At 37.2% G+C, this 16,184-nt stretch overlaps 1 protein-coding gene across 1 annotated transcript; it reads right to left on the bottom strand.

Annotated features, from left to right (window-relative positions):
- Positions 1–1,539: 1,539 nt before the first annotated feature.
- Positions 1,540–3,764, bottom strand: LOC122645980 (probable LRR receptor-like serine/threonine-protein kinase At3g47570). The gene is made up of 2 exons (XM_043839423.1): positions 2,324–3,764; positions 1,540–1,929 (listed from the first exon to the last, which is right to left on the bottom strand). Exons 1-2 carry the CDS (start codon positions 3,525–3,527, stop codon positions 1,541–1,543), a joined length of 1,593 nt encoding a protein of 530 aa, XP_043695358.1. The 5' UTR covers positions 3,528–3,764; the 3' UTR covers position 1,540.
- Positions 3,765–16,184: the final 12,420 nt, after the last annotated feature.

Below are 16,184 nucleotides of genomic sequence, written 5' to 3'. Positions count from 1 at the left end.
TGAGGCTAGGAGCACAAGTTAAATGGGGGTTATCATTGCAAAAAAACAAATGGTCTTAATAAGTACTCAATCACATTATGAATTTTTCTAAGGAGGCATAATTAAGTAGATTTTCATAGATGGAAAATGAAAAGATGATAAAAGGATCTTTGATACATCTACATGACAAGGTTAAAGTAGAGGCATTAAGAGAGTCCGCGTAACTGTCTTCTTCCATCAAACAAATTGATCAATGTATCTTTTGTATCAGACTCCACCAGCTGCTCAATCAATTTTCATGTTTTTGGTTTGCTGCAATCCTTATTGAACAGCCCTAATTTCCATTCTTACAACTGATCTTGAACTTCCACATTAAATTCCACGTACCCCACGACTACAAAACAACTCAAGTGAAATCTTGTGATCAGCTTACATGCCTTAGGTTGTCCTTTGTATGTATTCTCGGAATAGATCACGAGTCTAAAACACATTTTGAAGAGAAGTATTTTTCTCACTTCAGAATGTGTTCTAAATCCAGAATGTATTCTGAAAATGCATACCAAACATAGCCTTAGTTTGTCAAAATTCTTAAAAAGCCCCAACAAAGTTCAACTTAAATTAGCATGTTTGAGGGGCTCCCAAGGGCTGATATTATCAGGTCTGTTGCTTATAATACTCTTAGGATGAAAACCTGTTTTTCTTAAAAAAAAATTTATCTCTTACTCTCCATATTTAATCACAACCAATTGCAGCATAACTAAGCATGCTTTAAATCACATATTTTTTGACTTTAGAGAGTTGATGATGTATGAGTAACAAAGTATCATCTCAGTTTTGAAATCAAAGAAAGAGTGAGAGCACACAATTTTAACCCATCACATTCAAAAAATATTAAATCAACATGTCATTAACATTTCTCGCAAGAGTTGTGCCAATGCCAGGACCATAGTTAGCCATTATCATCAAATGCTTGAAAGGCTGCCAAGATACAAGATAACAATATTTCTAACAAATTCCTATCAAAATATCTGGATGTTAAGGGGAATGTGAAGTTGAATAAGACATAAGACCCTGCCTTCACTCAAAGCAGATCCTTCATAGTCAGACTCAAGAGGCATTAGAAGGAAATTTGGCATCAGAGTATTGAAATTAGAAAGTCCTTTTTTTTTTTTACATCCTTTGAATCCAAAGAGAGTGCTTCTCCTTGAGGAGTCTCCAGCCTAATTTCAGGGTCATGCCTCCATATTGAAACTTGCTTGATGTTCAAATTGGGGGTAAATCTGTCTAGAAAATGATAAATCAAAATTGAGGAAAAACCATCCGATTTGGCACCATGCGGCCTATCCGTATTGGTATCAGTATCGATATCACTGACATTTTTTAAAACTATGATGTGAATAACTCTAGATCAATCTACCATTGTTGTGTGATCTAGAGCTATCTTTTCCCTAGATTTTCATGAGTATTAAGATGCCGAGACAATAAAATAAATACAAAGATAGTAAATTCATTATCTACCTTCTAATCGGGCGTAGTTGCTCTGAATTGATAGATCCTTGCTTCAAGAAAATTTTCCTCTGATTAAATGTAGTCTTCTCACAACATCATTCATGCTCATACGTTCTCTTGGCGATTCCATGGAGCATTGGAGTGCAATTTCAATTATTGACGTTATGCAATCTTGCAATCTATCTAGCCTATGAATAGGACCTTCAGTTCTGTTGATAGCATCCTCTTCAATTTCTTCACTTTGTTCTTCATTGGGTATGAGTGTTGGATCTAAAATTTGCATGAAGTGTACAAGTAAAGTTGTCTTTGCAAAGTTATGGAGATTTAAATCATCAGTAAACATCTGATCAGTTGGCCTTTTTCCTGTGAACATCTCTAATAAAAGGATCCCATAGCTAAACATGTCCCCTTGTGTAGTTGCCCTTCCACCCATGCCATATTCTGAAATTTAGAAACTTCTCCCTGTTAGTATAATAGTAAGAGCTTTGCATATATTTCATATAATCAATTAAAGAAATTACAATCAGGAATATGGAAATTGTGAACACATCATTCAAAAGTAGTGAATAACATGGTCATTTTTTTCAATTTGGGAACCATGATTCTTTTGATTATGTTAAAAGAATCAATCTAAATTCGGTCCAATTAGATACTAGGATCCAATGCGTTCATAGTATATTTCATTTAAGAATTAATATACGCATTGGGGTCAGCTTTAACTCCCTAAGGGTTCTTATTAGAATAGACAACAACAACTTAGTAAAGAACAATTAGATCTACAACAACAAAATATTGATTGTTAACTCAAAACAAAATTGTACAGTTTATTTGTTACCTGGAGCAGCATAGCCAATAGATCCTTTTATCCCAATGGTACTAGTTTGACCCTGAGATGAATTGTCGTCAAGTTCTAAAAGTAGCCTCGCCAAACCAAAATCACTGACATGTGCAGTCATATCACTGTCAAGCAGAATATTACTTGGCTTCAAGTCACAATGAACAATTTTCGTATAGCAGTGGTAATGAAGGTAATCCAATGCAGAAGCCACATCAATTGCGATGTTTAATCTTTGAAGAAGGCTTAAACTCCTTGAATTATTATTTGCCGCCATCGGCGGATGCAACCAATCATCTAGACTCCCATTGGGCATGAACTCATAAACAAGGGCTTTGAAATCTTTGCCTTTTGAATCAAGACTTGAACATGAAGTTAAAATCTTGACAAGATTTCGATGCCGAATGTTTCTTAATGCTTCGCATTCAGCCGTAAAGCTCTTGTAAGCTCTTGGATTTTGAAGGTTGAGTACCTTGATTGCAACAATGGTTGTATCTTGGTCGATAATACCTTTGTATACAGAGCCAAAACCACCGGAACCTATGAAATTTGCTGAAGAAAATCCTCCAGTAGCTTGGAAGAGCTCTTTGTAAGAAAGCTTTAAGAATTGATCACCGATTAATGGTGTGGATGGAGGTTTACTTTTTGATCTTCTTATCCAATAGAGAGTAAGAAAGGAAAATATCAAAATAAAACCAAGAACCACACCGACTATCGCCAAAACTATTCTAAAAGCATTGGACTTTCCTTGTTTCGTAAATCCATGGTTTGTGCATGTAGGCAGATGTAACTCCGCAACTCCCCCACAAAGCTTATCATTTCCATTCACCAAAACTGCACTTGCATTTCCAAAGATTCTTTTTGTTGGTACCTCCCCCTCAAGATTATTGAAAGATAAATTCAAACTTCGCAATGCTAAAAGATTCTGTAGATCTTTCGGGATATTCCCTGATAAGTTGTTGTGTGAGAGATCTAAATCTAGAAGCCCCTTCAAAAGAGTCAAAGATTGAGGAATGGTTCCTTCAAAGAAATTACCACCCATATAAAGATGTTCCAAACTATTACAATCACCAATGGAATAGGGGATTTCTCCAGACAATTTGTTTTTGGAGATATCTATTGTGGAAAGACTCTTCAAATTACCAATTTCAACTGGTAGGGAACCGACCAGAGAATTAGAAGATAAATCAAGAGATATTGACATGGAGGAAATAAGGAAGAGTTGTTTAGGTATTGAGCCTTGGAGGCTATTATTATTAAGGGTTAGGTACTGTAACTGTTGACAATTTCCAATGCTGAAAGGAATGCTTCCATTCAAGTTGTTTTCTTCTAAATGGAGTCGATACAAAAGAGTGAGACTGCCTATAAAAGAAGGTATTTGTCCTGAAAGTCTATTTCCACCCAAGAATAATTCTTGAAGCTTTGGAAGTTTTCCTATACCCGATGGAATATTGCCTTCAAGAAAGTTACGCTGCAAGGACAATGAGGTTAAGTTGACGAGATTCTCAATCTCAGAAGGAATGGTTCCAGATATTTGATTCCCTCCTAAATAAAACATTGAGAGTTGTGTTGAAAGATTGGCTTTGAAGTTGGGAATGGGACCCTTAAAACCATTTATTCGTAGGTCCAAATTCTCTAGATGTGTACAATTGATCAAAGAAATCACAAAATCTAAATCATTAACTTCCCCTGTTCCAAATTGATTTTTAGCAATACTGAACCATTTAAGGTTTTGAAGATTTCTTAAGTTGTTAGGGATGGGCCCAACAAAACTGTTTTCAACGAGATCAACCATTTCAAGTGTTGAAATATTGGAGATGGAATCCGGAATGCTCCCTAAGAAAAGATTCGATCCTATCTCTAGTGCTATGAGATTTGGAAGAGTGAGGCCCATGTCTCGTGGAAGGCTCCCATGGAGTTGGTTAGATGTAAGAGAAATCATTTCAAGAGATGAGAGATTGTATAGTGAGACAGGCAACATATCAGATAGCTTGTTTAGAGGAAGTGCTAGAAGGAATAAGTTTGTTAGCCGACCAAAGGATTCTGGAATGCTCCCCTGCAGTTTGTTTCCAGCCAAAGAGATAACTTGAACAGAAGATATGTTCCCAAAAGAAGCTGGTATTTCCCCTGTTAAACCATTCTGATTAATTGAAAATATCTCCAGCTTTGACAAAGACATAAATAGTTCAGCTGGAATCTTCCCGACAAGATTGTTATTCGACAAGGAAATTTGTCTTAAACTAGTGCAATTGGCCAAGCTAGAAGGAAGTTCTCCCTCGAGAGTGTTGTTGACAGACATAATGTACTGTAGTCGAATCAAATTACCAATCTCGTGGGGGATTTTGCCATGGAAGCTATTGTTCATAATGTTGAGGACATGAAGAAAAGTGAGATTACCTATGGAAGGTGAAATGTTACCTCCCAAGCCCTTCCCTTGTAAATCCAAGCTTATAACCCGTTGTTGATGGCGATGGCCACATGTGATCCCAACCCAATTGCAGAAATGGATGGAATCATTCCAAGAACTTAGTGTTCCGTATGGATCATCGATTTGTTTCTTCAATTCCAATAGAGCAAGTCGATCCGTCTCGTTCCCCAGCTTCGATGAGCTCCCAGTAAATAGGAGAAAATTGAAAACTAGAATAAGCTGAAGAAGTGCCATGATCGATCAGAATTAAATTTTTAGGGAAACAAATGCAGAAACCATAAAAAATACTTTCAATTTGAGTTGGGGGTAGCTAATAATCTGTTAGTCCTATTTAAAGGACGAGCTAGGATATAGTTCTAAGCTAACAACAGCAATATTCCACCAAATTAACGCTAGACAGACCTTAGAAGTCAAGTCTTTCCACAAATTACTTGGAGGCCATTAGGCCAAGAAGTACTTGAGGTGGCTGAGACTTTGATTTGAAAACCCATTTTCCATTTTTGTCGGTCAATGAAGAACAGTGAGATTCTGACGTGTTAGACCAAAACTCACACAAATACCCGTTTCAAACAAACAAGGGCTATGGACTTACTATGATGTATGGAGTATGGACCACTCCACTATTTGCCCATAAATTAACTATAGAACTTGTTTTAATCATTTATTTTTGGGGGGAGGTAAAACTTAGATTTTTTTATTTTTTATTTTTTTGAGGGCAGAAACCGTTCAAGAGGGGAATGAAGATTCCATATCAGCCGGTAAATTCAAAAGGTCCCCACCCCGCCCCCCCCCCCCCCCCAAAAGATCACACATCAATCACCATACGGTTACTATTTAATTATTAATTCATGTATGTGTGCATCTGCATGTACATGCAGAGGAACTGAACTCATTAATTATTAATTCATGTATCTTTGAAATAAAGCATGATGCAATATTTGTCTACATGACTACAAGCCAGACCTAAGAATTGAGAAGGAAAAAACCCACTAGAGGAGATTAATGGAGCGGTTCGGTTTGGGTTTGATTTGGATTTTTCAGTTTCGGTGTGGGTTTCTTGGAAATCGAAACCGAACCAATAAGGATTTTTGGTTTTGTTTTTGGGTTGTACTTGGGTTCGGTTCGATTTGTGATATCGGTTTCAATTCGGTTCAATTTGAAACTCAGGTAAAGGCTGGTTTTGGGTAGGGATTAGTAAAGTTTTTAGGGTTTGGGGTTGGTTTTAGTATTTGGTTCAAGTTCGGTCCTATCAGGTGGGTCAATCGGTGGTGTTAAGAAAACAATGCCTAGAAGTGGCGATTTGCAGAAGAAATACGAAAAACAGAGAAAAACAAGTACACACAAACACACAAGATTTACGTGGTTCACCCCCAAAATGAAAGCTACATCCATGACCGAGCAATAAAACGAATTTCACTATTCTCTGAAAATGTTACAAAACCTCTCTTACAGCCCTTTCAGAGATAAGAATATTATATAGAGAAACCCTAACCCGAAGAAATACAAAAATACCCTTAGATTCAAAAATTGCCAAACCAGACAGGGTCGGACCAAAACATAACATATATCCCAAAATATACCGTTTCGAAGATCTCGACAAGCTCAACATAACTCACAGCTAGTGGTGGTGATTTACGCCATTTTTTGGCAATTCGAGATCGTTTCGAGATCTAAATGGTCCTCCGAAGATCTCAACCGCACATTCTGGACTAAAATCTGGCTTCACCAATAACAAGTGACTCATCAGTGTAACCCGAACCAAGCCGAAACCAAATTGTGCTCTAACCTGTAAACCGATAAGACTTTGGTTCGGTTTGGATCGGGCTCAAGAGGGTCGGGTTAGGCCATTTTACCGGTTCGGTTTAGGTTTTGACACCCTTAAATGGACTCATAAATATGTCCAATGTACCAGATCCCGTTATGACTTCCTCTGGGAAAAATCTTGCATCTTTGTCTCTTGCATAGATGCATTGTCCTTGAGTGGTTGGGCTCCATATCTCTCTTCCACATTAAGTGCATATCCCATTGAAGCTGATGCATCAACTGGCCTTGGAAATATTTGCTCGGTAGATTTGATTATTTGGGTCGTTTTAATAACCAATCTGATTCGCAGGGATAATACCAATCTGTCTTTAGTAGAATACTCTGACGTATTAGACCTTAGAAGTCAAGTCTTTCCTCTTATCACATAGGTCATTAGTTAAGCCGAGGACATGAGATGGGCCTACTTCATGGAAATCATAGTTATTGGTGACCACCTCATTTGCAATCGTAGGAGACTCCAAAACCCTCTTTTCTCGGTCAATGAAGAAAAGTGAGTTTCTAACGTGTTGGACCAAACTCACACAATAAGGACCAGTTTGCCAAGGGCTATGGATTTACTATGGACCACTAAGGGGAGACTGAATTGACTGAATAGGCCATAGGCTTAACAATTGATGGCCTTGGGACTATATTTGGGTAAATCCTGAGTTTGGTCAAACACGTTATGATTTTTGGTTTGCATTTAAATTATAGAGTTTTTTTATTTTTTTAAAAAAAAAAGGGGAAAGAAGGCTGCCTGGTCTTGTGGAGCTCGCGTCCAACAATAGGAATATGCAAAATTATCATTCCACTCTTCATAAAATAAAAAAATTCCATCCATGTTGATGCATCTGTATACGTTATCACTGGCTTTGTGCTGATGTAGGCCAATGAACAAGCAACAATCTCTTGCCCTTAAAAAAATGGGAAAGGAGTAGGCACACATTTCGTGTGCAATAGGCTACTAGGCGGCCCATAGGATGGAGCATCATATAGGAGGGGCGAGGGGATCATTTCAAAGAGGGAAAGAGAGAGATACACACATAAAGTGCTAGCTTACTAAGAGTGTCAAAATGTAACTAGAACCGAATACCAAATCCAAAATCGAGCCGAATTAACCGAATCAAATCGAACTGAATTAATTTGGTTCGAATTTGGATCGGCCAAGTAAGTTTTTTATTCAATTTTGTTCTAATACAGTTTCAATGCAAGAACCGTCGGTTCTAATTGAAACCGAACCGAATGACCGAACCTAAATGGCTAAATCCCTTTGTTTTTTTTTTTTTTACGTTTGACAGTTGACTTTTAGCTTTAGGTTTTATTAGTTTATTCCTTCATTCATTTGACGAGACTCTTTATCTTCCAAAGTTCCAAGTTCCAACCTTATACTATCTCTATTCTCTATGACTCTTCGTCTCTCCCAACTCCCAAGTCACAAGCTCCAGCTCTTAATTCAATTTGCAGTCTGTAAACTACAAACTTACAGAGTAACACATGCAACAGAGAAGCACAAAACATTCGGATCCAACATATAATGTTCATGAAAAAAATGTCACGTGTGCTGTACCATAATTCCCTGAAAACTAGCTAGATTCAAGAAAACCCACGACAATTTCGCTCAAAGATATACCCTTTTGGGTAGAGGAAGCTTAACCAGACTTTATATTCCTCGGAGTGAACACCAGCCAGATCTTTGCCTTACTCACCATTGTTGAGGGAGAGATTCCTATCACATGTCACATACAATAAATTTTTGTCTTTTAATTATGAATATATTTTTCTCTATTACAACCTTCACCATTCCTTTCTTTTGTCCATAACCAAATTAAAATCGTATCAAGACCCAAATTGGAACTGTATTCTATAATCGAATTGGAATCGAAACCGAACCAAACAGAGCAAGTTTGGATTTGGATCCAATTCTAGAACCGAATCGCTTCTCGGTTCGGATTTGGATCACACTATCACTTCATGGAACCGAACCAAAACCGAACCGAATAATCGAAACCGAACCGATTGACACCCTTATGGCTTACGATGTATCAGTGCGTGCCCAACCGATTCCCAAAAATAATATAATTTGATTTGCTGATAAATTACAGTTGTTATTATAGAATTTGTTTCATACGAAGAACTAGTAAGAACAGAACGTTTTACAATGTGGTGCATTTTCTATCCAAATTCTATTTACCCAATCTTTAAGCCTTTATTTTGTGGGCCTCTTTCCTTTCAATATCTCCAGCAAGAGCATTCCGTAGCTGAACACATCTCCTTGCGTTGATACCCATATATACCATACTATGTAATGTATAAAGCAAAAAATCTTACAACTACTTTATTGACAAGAAGTTTTTAATTTTGTATGTTAATTATCATCTTATGAATTTTGAAAATTAATGTGCCTTATGGGTAAATTTTTGAAGATTGAGGTAAGGGTGTCAATTTTAGGCATCAACTGGGAACCGGATTGGAACCGATCCACCCGTCAATAGTTTATTGGTTCGGTTTTGGAACTATCAATAAGTTATTGGTCCGATTCCAGATTTTCCAATTAAGTTATTGGTCTCCCAACGGTTCCAGAACCGATAGACCAATCAGGAGTTGTTGGTTGGAACCGGTGGAACCCAAACAAATTCACATCCTAATCCTATATATTATAACTCTTAAGACTTAAGGTCAAACCATTTATATTTTAAGTCTTTTATTTTGACAAGTACCACTTGTCTCATATGCTATTTTACCGAAGATTTGACTGTTAATCTAAAAGTCCATTTGAGAGTGCTAACTTAAAAATATACCTTAAAATAATCCTAATTGAAGATTTGGCTGTTTAAAGTCCATTTTGCTCAGCCCAACATGTTTAAAGCTCGTTTATGCCCCATTTATGACTCCTTTAGAGATAAAAATGTCATTAGCCCATTTAAGGCCCTATTGAAGGCCCGTTTGGCCTGACTAAGGATCGGTACCCGACCGACCATTTATAAACGGGACCATACCTAGCATATGAGGCCTGATAAATTTTATTTATTTATTTTGGACTGCTTGGAACCGTTTAGAAACAGAAACCAGTCCTCCCATTAGTTAATGGTCTTAGATCTCACGTTTAGAACCGATTAACTTATTGACACCCCTAAATTGAGGCCATGATAACTCGAAATAGTTTTTTTTCGAGGAGGGGAGGATGGTGTTAAAATTTAGACGAGTAATACTTTACAAGTAATATTTTCAATAACACACATCAACATCGGTTACCATTGCCAGTTGTGAGTGATTACCATTTTCCAAGTTGTGACTTGTGGAGTGATAAGGACTCGTTGAATTGGTTGAAAGGGTGGGACAGTCTGTATTGGACACCGACCTTAGGATTGAGCTCCTCTCCATGAAGCCTAGCACGCCTAGGGAGTATTCAGCCATTGGGCTGTACCGCACACATTCGTAGAAGTGCATGGAGATATGTGTGGTACAGCCCAATCCTTGGATGCCCCTTGGGCACTCTCTGGCGCTGAGCTCCTTGGAGAGGAGCCGGATCCCCGACGTTATCGATAGTCGTGAGTCTCCTGACTTTATTAGCTAGCCATGTTGATGATCTCTTTGTCCAAGTCAACAAGTCTATTAAGTGTGCAAAATAGAAAGGAAGGGGGTGAGAAATCTACTATTGTTGTCATGTACCGCTTTGTGTGGGTATGCTCTTAGGAAACCAAAAAAAAAGTTTGGTGGATATGCATTTCTTCTTTGGTGGTTGATGGCATGTTGGTGGAAATTGCCTATTTTTTCTTTTTAGTTAAATCTTTAGACCAGATCAATAACGTGCGCAATTTACGATTGAAACCAGTATTGCCTACAAAGACTCATTTTGCTGGTCTCCCCCCCCCCCCCCCCACCCCTTTCCCCTCCTTTTATCCTAAGGTTAATTTTTATTTTTCCTCCTCTTTTCTTTAATAAGTAAATCTTTAGACAAGATCAATGAAATTTGTTTTCTTAGGAAATTCCCATGTAATTCCCCAGAGGTATCACGAAATTATAAAAACACCTGTCAGTTTTGGGAAATTTAGTATACCCCTTACTTTTCTAAAAAGTTAATACATGACCACATTCCATTAGTGACTAACAACGTTAAAATCAATAGATAAATGAGTTGTTCAAATGTGGTATCAAAGCATGAGTTCGTCTGTCTTCTGCAAGTAGATTGATGATTTCGTTGGCCAATTCCAAAAATAACCCAGATAACACATATTACTGAGTTGGTAAACCACGAAGCAGGGTTTTCAGTTTAAGACTTCAGAGGCGCGCCTCTACATCGATCTGACTTCAATTTCTGGTTTTCTGTGTAAAATACATACAAAAAGAAACTGAAAGATGATACGTGCTTAAGGGGTCCAACTGATATATACCAAAGTCACATCCATCTGATACGAATCCGTATCAGTCTGTATCGGTCTGGATCAGACAAATTTACACATTTTCTTCAAAAGATTGGAATTTTTTTTATAGGTCCATATTGAATTACCTGTACAGGATTGATCAAGAATCAATATCAGTCACTACCGACATCGATACAAATCAACCAATCTGACTGATCCGATACCTGTTTCTCAAACCATGGTCATTGAATTGGATGTACATGCTGAAGGTCTAAGTCAATTTGGATGTATTTATGGATGTGATTTTATTTTTGTATGCATTTATTTCCTCTGAAATTGGTCGTTGATTGCAGGTCGGTGGAAATTAATTGGCCGTGCAAACCCTTAAATGCTTTTGGCATAAAATCAGTAGGAAAAAACACATCGGTATCAGTCTCGATCACAGTTAAAAAAGGGGGAACGGTAAAAAATCGGAGTCTTATGCTCTACGAAGTTTAAACAATAAAAACTTATAAACAGTTGGTCAAATAAAATTATAAAAAAAAATAAACAGACAACGGAAAAAGAAGGAAAATAGACAGTATGGGTTTTAAACGTTTATAAACGGAGCAAAAAAAATTACTATTCTTATATAAAAATTCATCAATTTATATTACCTTCAACTCAAGGTCAATGTATATGAGAATAGTACTCGGCTTGTTGAGTTCGTTGCTTCGCCTAGATGAGGATGGTTTGTTCTTGCTTGTATAATTTTTTTTCTTATATTTTCTTTTTTGCTTTCCCCGACCTCTAGTAAGGGGCCCCTAATTTTCCTTGGAAAAAAAACCTCATTAGTGTCCTAATCTAGTGGTGCATTATAGTGTGGGCCTGAGAGCTCAACACATGGAAGATAAGACATTCAACAGTGTCGAGTTCAAGAAGAAAGAAAAGAAAAACAAAACTGCCTTCTATCGCCAACAGTTGCCTGGTACAGTTAGTGAGTTGTGGTGCGTCTCATGCCCATGCTCACTAGGAGGTCTCGAGTTCGAGTCTCCTGGCTGGACACCCCCCCCCCCCCCCCATAAAAATGTAAATTATATATAAAAGCTTCCATCGAGCACGCACCGTTGGATAAAGCTTCTTCCACATGCATCCATTCTTTCCCCTCAGCCCCCTTTAATTTTCAAGGTTCATGAATGGTTTTTCCTACTCCTCTTTAGACCAGATCAATGAATTGTTTTTTCAACTTGAACTCCACCACAGTATTCCTTAACATCTCACATGCCCGTGTAGAGGAATTGAACTCATTAAATATATTCAATTAAACCCCAAAATGCTTTCTACCAAAAAAAAAAAAAAAAAAAAAAAAAAAACCCCCAAAATGTTCTCATGTTTGTAATATTCCAATAATACCCCTAACCATATCAAAACCCTAAAAACATCTGTAGATACCCTAGTTTCTCCAGCTTGAGTAACAGTCACCACAAGTCCACAACCACCGCCACCACCCCTTCCGATGGAGACGGCGAACTCAGATTTACTCATTTCTTTCATATGGGTTTGGGGTGTTTTTTCAAGATTAGGGAGGAGAGTGGTTCTTGTTTGAGCCCCATCTTTTCCGATTGTTGTTGGGTTTGACCTTGATTTAGAGAACGGCATAAAATCTCGAAGCTTCCTTCCATGCTGATACGTTTTTCTCTGTAAAAACTGAAGCGAGGGAGGACATGAAAGGGGGTCCGAGAAGTATGTTACCTATTGGGTTCCATAACTCTCATCCACTTAAAGTGCATATCCCCTACAGCTGGTCTTCTAAGTCAATTTGGATGTATAGTTGGATTTTGATTTTGGTATCCATTAATTTCCTCCAAAATTGGTGGCTGATAGCAAGTCGGTGAAAATTACCTCTCTTTTAAGTCAAATTTTTTAGACTAAAACGGCATCCATGAGTGATGAGTCAGGTCAGAATTTAGGAATTGGTATGGGATGCAGGACCAGTCCTGATTGATCATGGCTTTGGGTTGAATCTGAATGTGATAAATATTTCAGCTTATTTGAACGTTCCAATATAAAATTCACAAGTTCCATCAAAACTAGGGGTGTCAATGTAGGACAGGAATTGGAGCCAGACCAAAATCTATTGGAAACAATTATTAATAGGTTGATTCTGGCCTAGCCATTAGAGTGATTCATATTTTAAAATTAGAACCAAACCAAAAAAGATTAACCAGTTAGAATCAATCAAGAACCGATTAGGTACCAACTATAGGAGTTTAATTATATGGGCGTTTTAGGTTTTTTCACTCACTAATCACTCTCTTGAGCCAAGCATGTCTCATATTAAAATGGGCCATTGAGTACACGGGATTTTGATTTAAAAAACTTTGTCTAATTTTATCATAAAACTGTGTATGGGTCCAATATATTAAAAACTATTTCCTTTGAGCTCTATTGATTGGCGTTTTGGTCTTCGGACCGATTAAGAACCGGGACCAGACCATCGTATTATTAAGGGACAATTGCTTAGATCTACATGATTAAAAAAAGATTTACTCGATCGGCACACTCTAAATTTATTTTACACGAATTAGTTTTAAGGTAGAAAAGATTTACAAAAGCCCCAACCCATTAGAAAAAGTTGAGTGAATTTCTTAAAATACCCCCAACATCTTTGTAATTTATCTAGTCTCACTCACTCTCTCGCTTTCGACTTCTGTTGGAATCTTTCATCCTTGACAAATTCTTCGATGACTAAGGAACATTTCTGCATTCTTCTACTACTAGAGTTATCGTATAGTGTTCTGGGTCCAATTGTTTCAGTTTTATTCCTACTCCATCTCAAGTCAAATCTCCTCTTATTATTCTCTCTGTTTCTCTTCTTTTCTTCCCTCAGTTTTCCCTTGCTTTTTAAGCCGGTCGAAACCTCTGGTTTTTGGTCAAGTTTCAGTTCGCTTGAACTGTTTATCTTCCTCATCCTAGATACTAAAAGACTAATCTCTCTGAAATTTTAAAATCGATTCTAGTTTTTCAAATATGAAAATACAAAAGAACCATTTTCCATACTTTGTTTCTGAGTTTTTTCTGCAACCAACACATTGCACCATTTTCAACTCTATTAAAATATTATTTTCTGGCCAGGAAGTCATCAAGAGAGCCAGACGATTCTGTTGGTAAAATCTCAGCCTTATTTGATACTGCTTTGAGAAGTTACAATTCTCATTTAATATTCTTGTTCTTCGTCCCATCTCTTCTTTTTATTTCTGAGGTCTCTGAAATATTTGGTCATACGTAAATTAGAAAAAGAATAAGTGCAGAGTAGCAAAGCTTTGGAAGACCTCTAAGCCACTGTTGACAGCAAAGTTGTCCCAACTCCAATACCACAAAAGCATCCTCACCTAAACCGATTACTCTTCCCACAGTTCAACTCCAAACCAACGTCACGCAAGACCTTCCACCCCAATAGAAGAACTCGGTTTGAAGCTTTCATCTCCCAAGCCAACCCAATTCAAAAAAATCGAGCACATCGTTCCGACGGATTTAACCCAAGGAGCAATCGAGCACGAAGAAGAGAAGGGGAGAGAGAGGCACAATGCTTAACTCGAAAGCAATTCTGATTGAAATAAAAGATCAAAGAGAAGGAAGGTGGGAGTTGTGAAGCGGTTGAATAAAAAATTCGTGAGAAGAAGAAGAAGAAGGTGGGTTGTGGGGGTATTTTAGGTTGTTTATTTTAGTTTTTTTAATTTGACGGGGTTAAGTAAATCTTTTCAACATCGTAATTTATAAGTGTAAAATATAATTTATATATTCCAGTTTTATAAATCATTTTGTTGTTAAGTAGATCCAGGAAATTTTCCCTATTATTAATCGGTACTGGTTCCAAAGTTTTGAACTAATTAATTAAGTGAGACGTTTTTGGTCTTGACTCCAAAAAGGCGGAACCAATTAACACTCTTCCCAATTGATACCCTTAACCTAAACCACAAATTCTATTGACATTATTTATTTATTTTTGGTCTATCCTACTCAAGGGCCCACAGGCCGACCAACTACAAGCTAATCCCAATTGATACCCTTAATCTAAACCACAAATTCTGTTGACATTATTTATTTTCTTTTGGTCTATCCTACTCAAGGGCCCACAGGCCGGCCAACTACAAGTTAAGGGGGAAGGCTAAGACAAGCCCACAATCTACAAGTAAGGGGGGGTGAAGAGGAAGGGAGAGGAGTGTCTTTTTGGCACAATATGCAATCCAGGAGAGTCGGTCCCTTGACCTCCTGGGGGGGGCATGCACTCAACTTGCAATGCCTCCAGCCAATCGAGCTAGCAGTTGTTTGCAATTCTATTGACGTTGGAGTGAAGCAAAATCCCATAATAAAATCCATACTCTATTTTTTGCTCATTTCATATTCATGTGAAAATGGTGAATTTTATTATGACTACAGATAGTAAGAGCTCATTAAGTAAGCACTCACACTATAAAATAACACATCAAAAAGCTGAGCAAGAAAATCTAAACCATCAGAAACCTGGAATATGTTATATGTTATCCCTATGATTAATGGAAGCTAACAAGAGAGCTACCAATATTAGTTTTTCAGTGCAAATTCATATGCTAAAAGAAACCGAAAGAGGATAAAAGACTCTTTAACAATTGGTCGTAGTCGATCTCCTTTGTAAAAGACTCCACCAGTTGTTCATCGATTTCCATTGTTACTGTTGATCTTTAACCTGCTCATTGAAATTCACATACTGCATAGCCAAAAAACAACTCAAGTTACTTATAATACTCTTAGGATGAAAATCCACTTTTCTAAAACAGACACTATTCATATCTCTCAATTTTTAATAGTATGCAATTGTAACACTAACCATGCATCAAATCATAGTTTATTCAACTCTAGAGAATATTCAACAAGAAAAAGAAAAAAAAAAAAACTCTAGAGAATTGATGGTGTATAAGTAAAAAGGAATGACATCGGTTTTGAAATCAAAGCAAGAATAAGAACACAAAATTTTAACCCATTTGAAAATATATTCAATCAACATGTCATCGGCATATCTCGCAAGAATTGTGATACCAAGACAATAGTTAGCCATTATCATAAATGCTTAAGAGCCTACCAAGATATAGGATAACAACATTTGTAACAACCTACATCTGTTGTAAGATCTAAAACTTTCTTCTTCCTAGTTTTTTCATGAGCATTAAGTGGCCAAGACAACAGAATAACTAAAAAAGTAATAAATCAGAATCACCTTCTAATCAGGCATAGTTCTTCAGTATTGATTGAT

The sequence above is a fragment of the Telopea speciosissima genome, chromosome 11, assembly GCF_018873765.1.
Source record: "Telopea speciosissima isolate NSW1024214 ecotype Mountain lineage chromosome 11, Tspe_v1, whole genome shotgun sequence".
NCBI lineage: Eukaryota > Viridiplantae > Streptophyta > Magnoliopsida > Proteales > Proteaceae > Telopea > Telopea speciosissima.
Note: the sequence above shows the minus strand (reverse complement) of the source record. Positions and strands in the feature narration are given on the sequence as shown.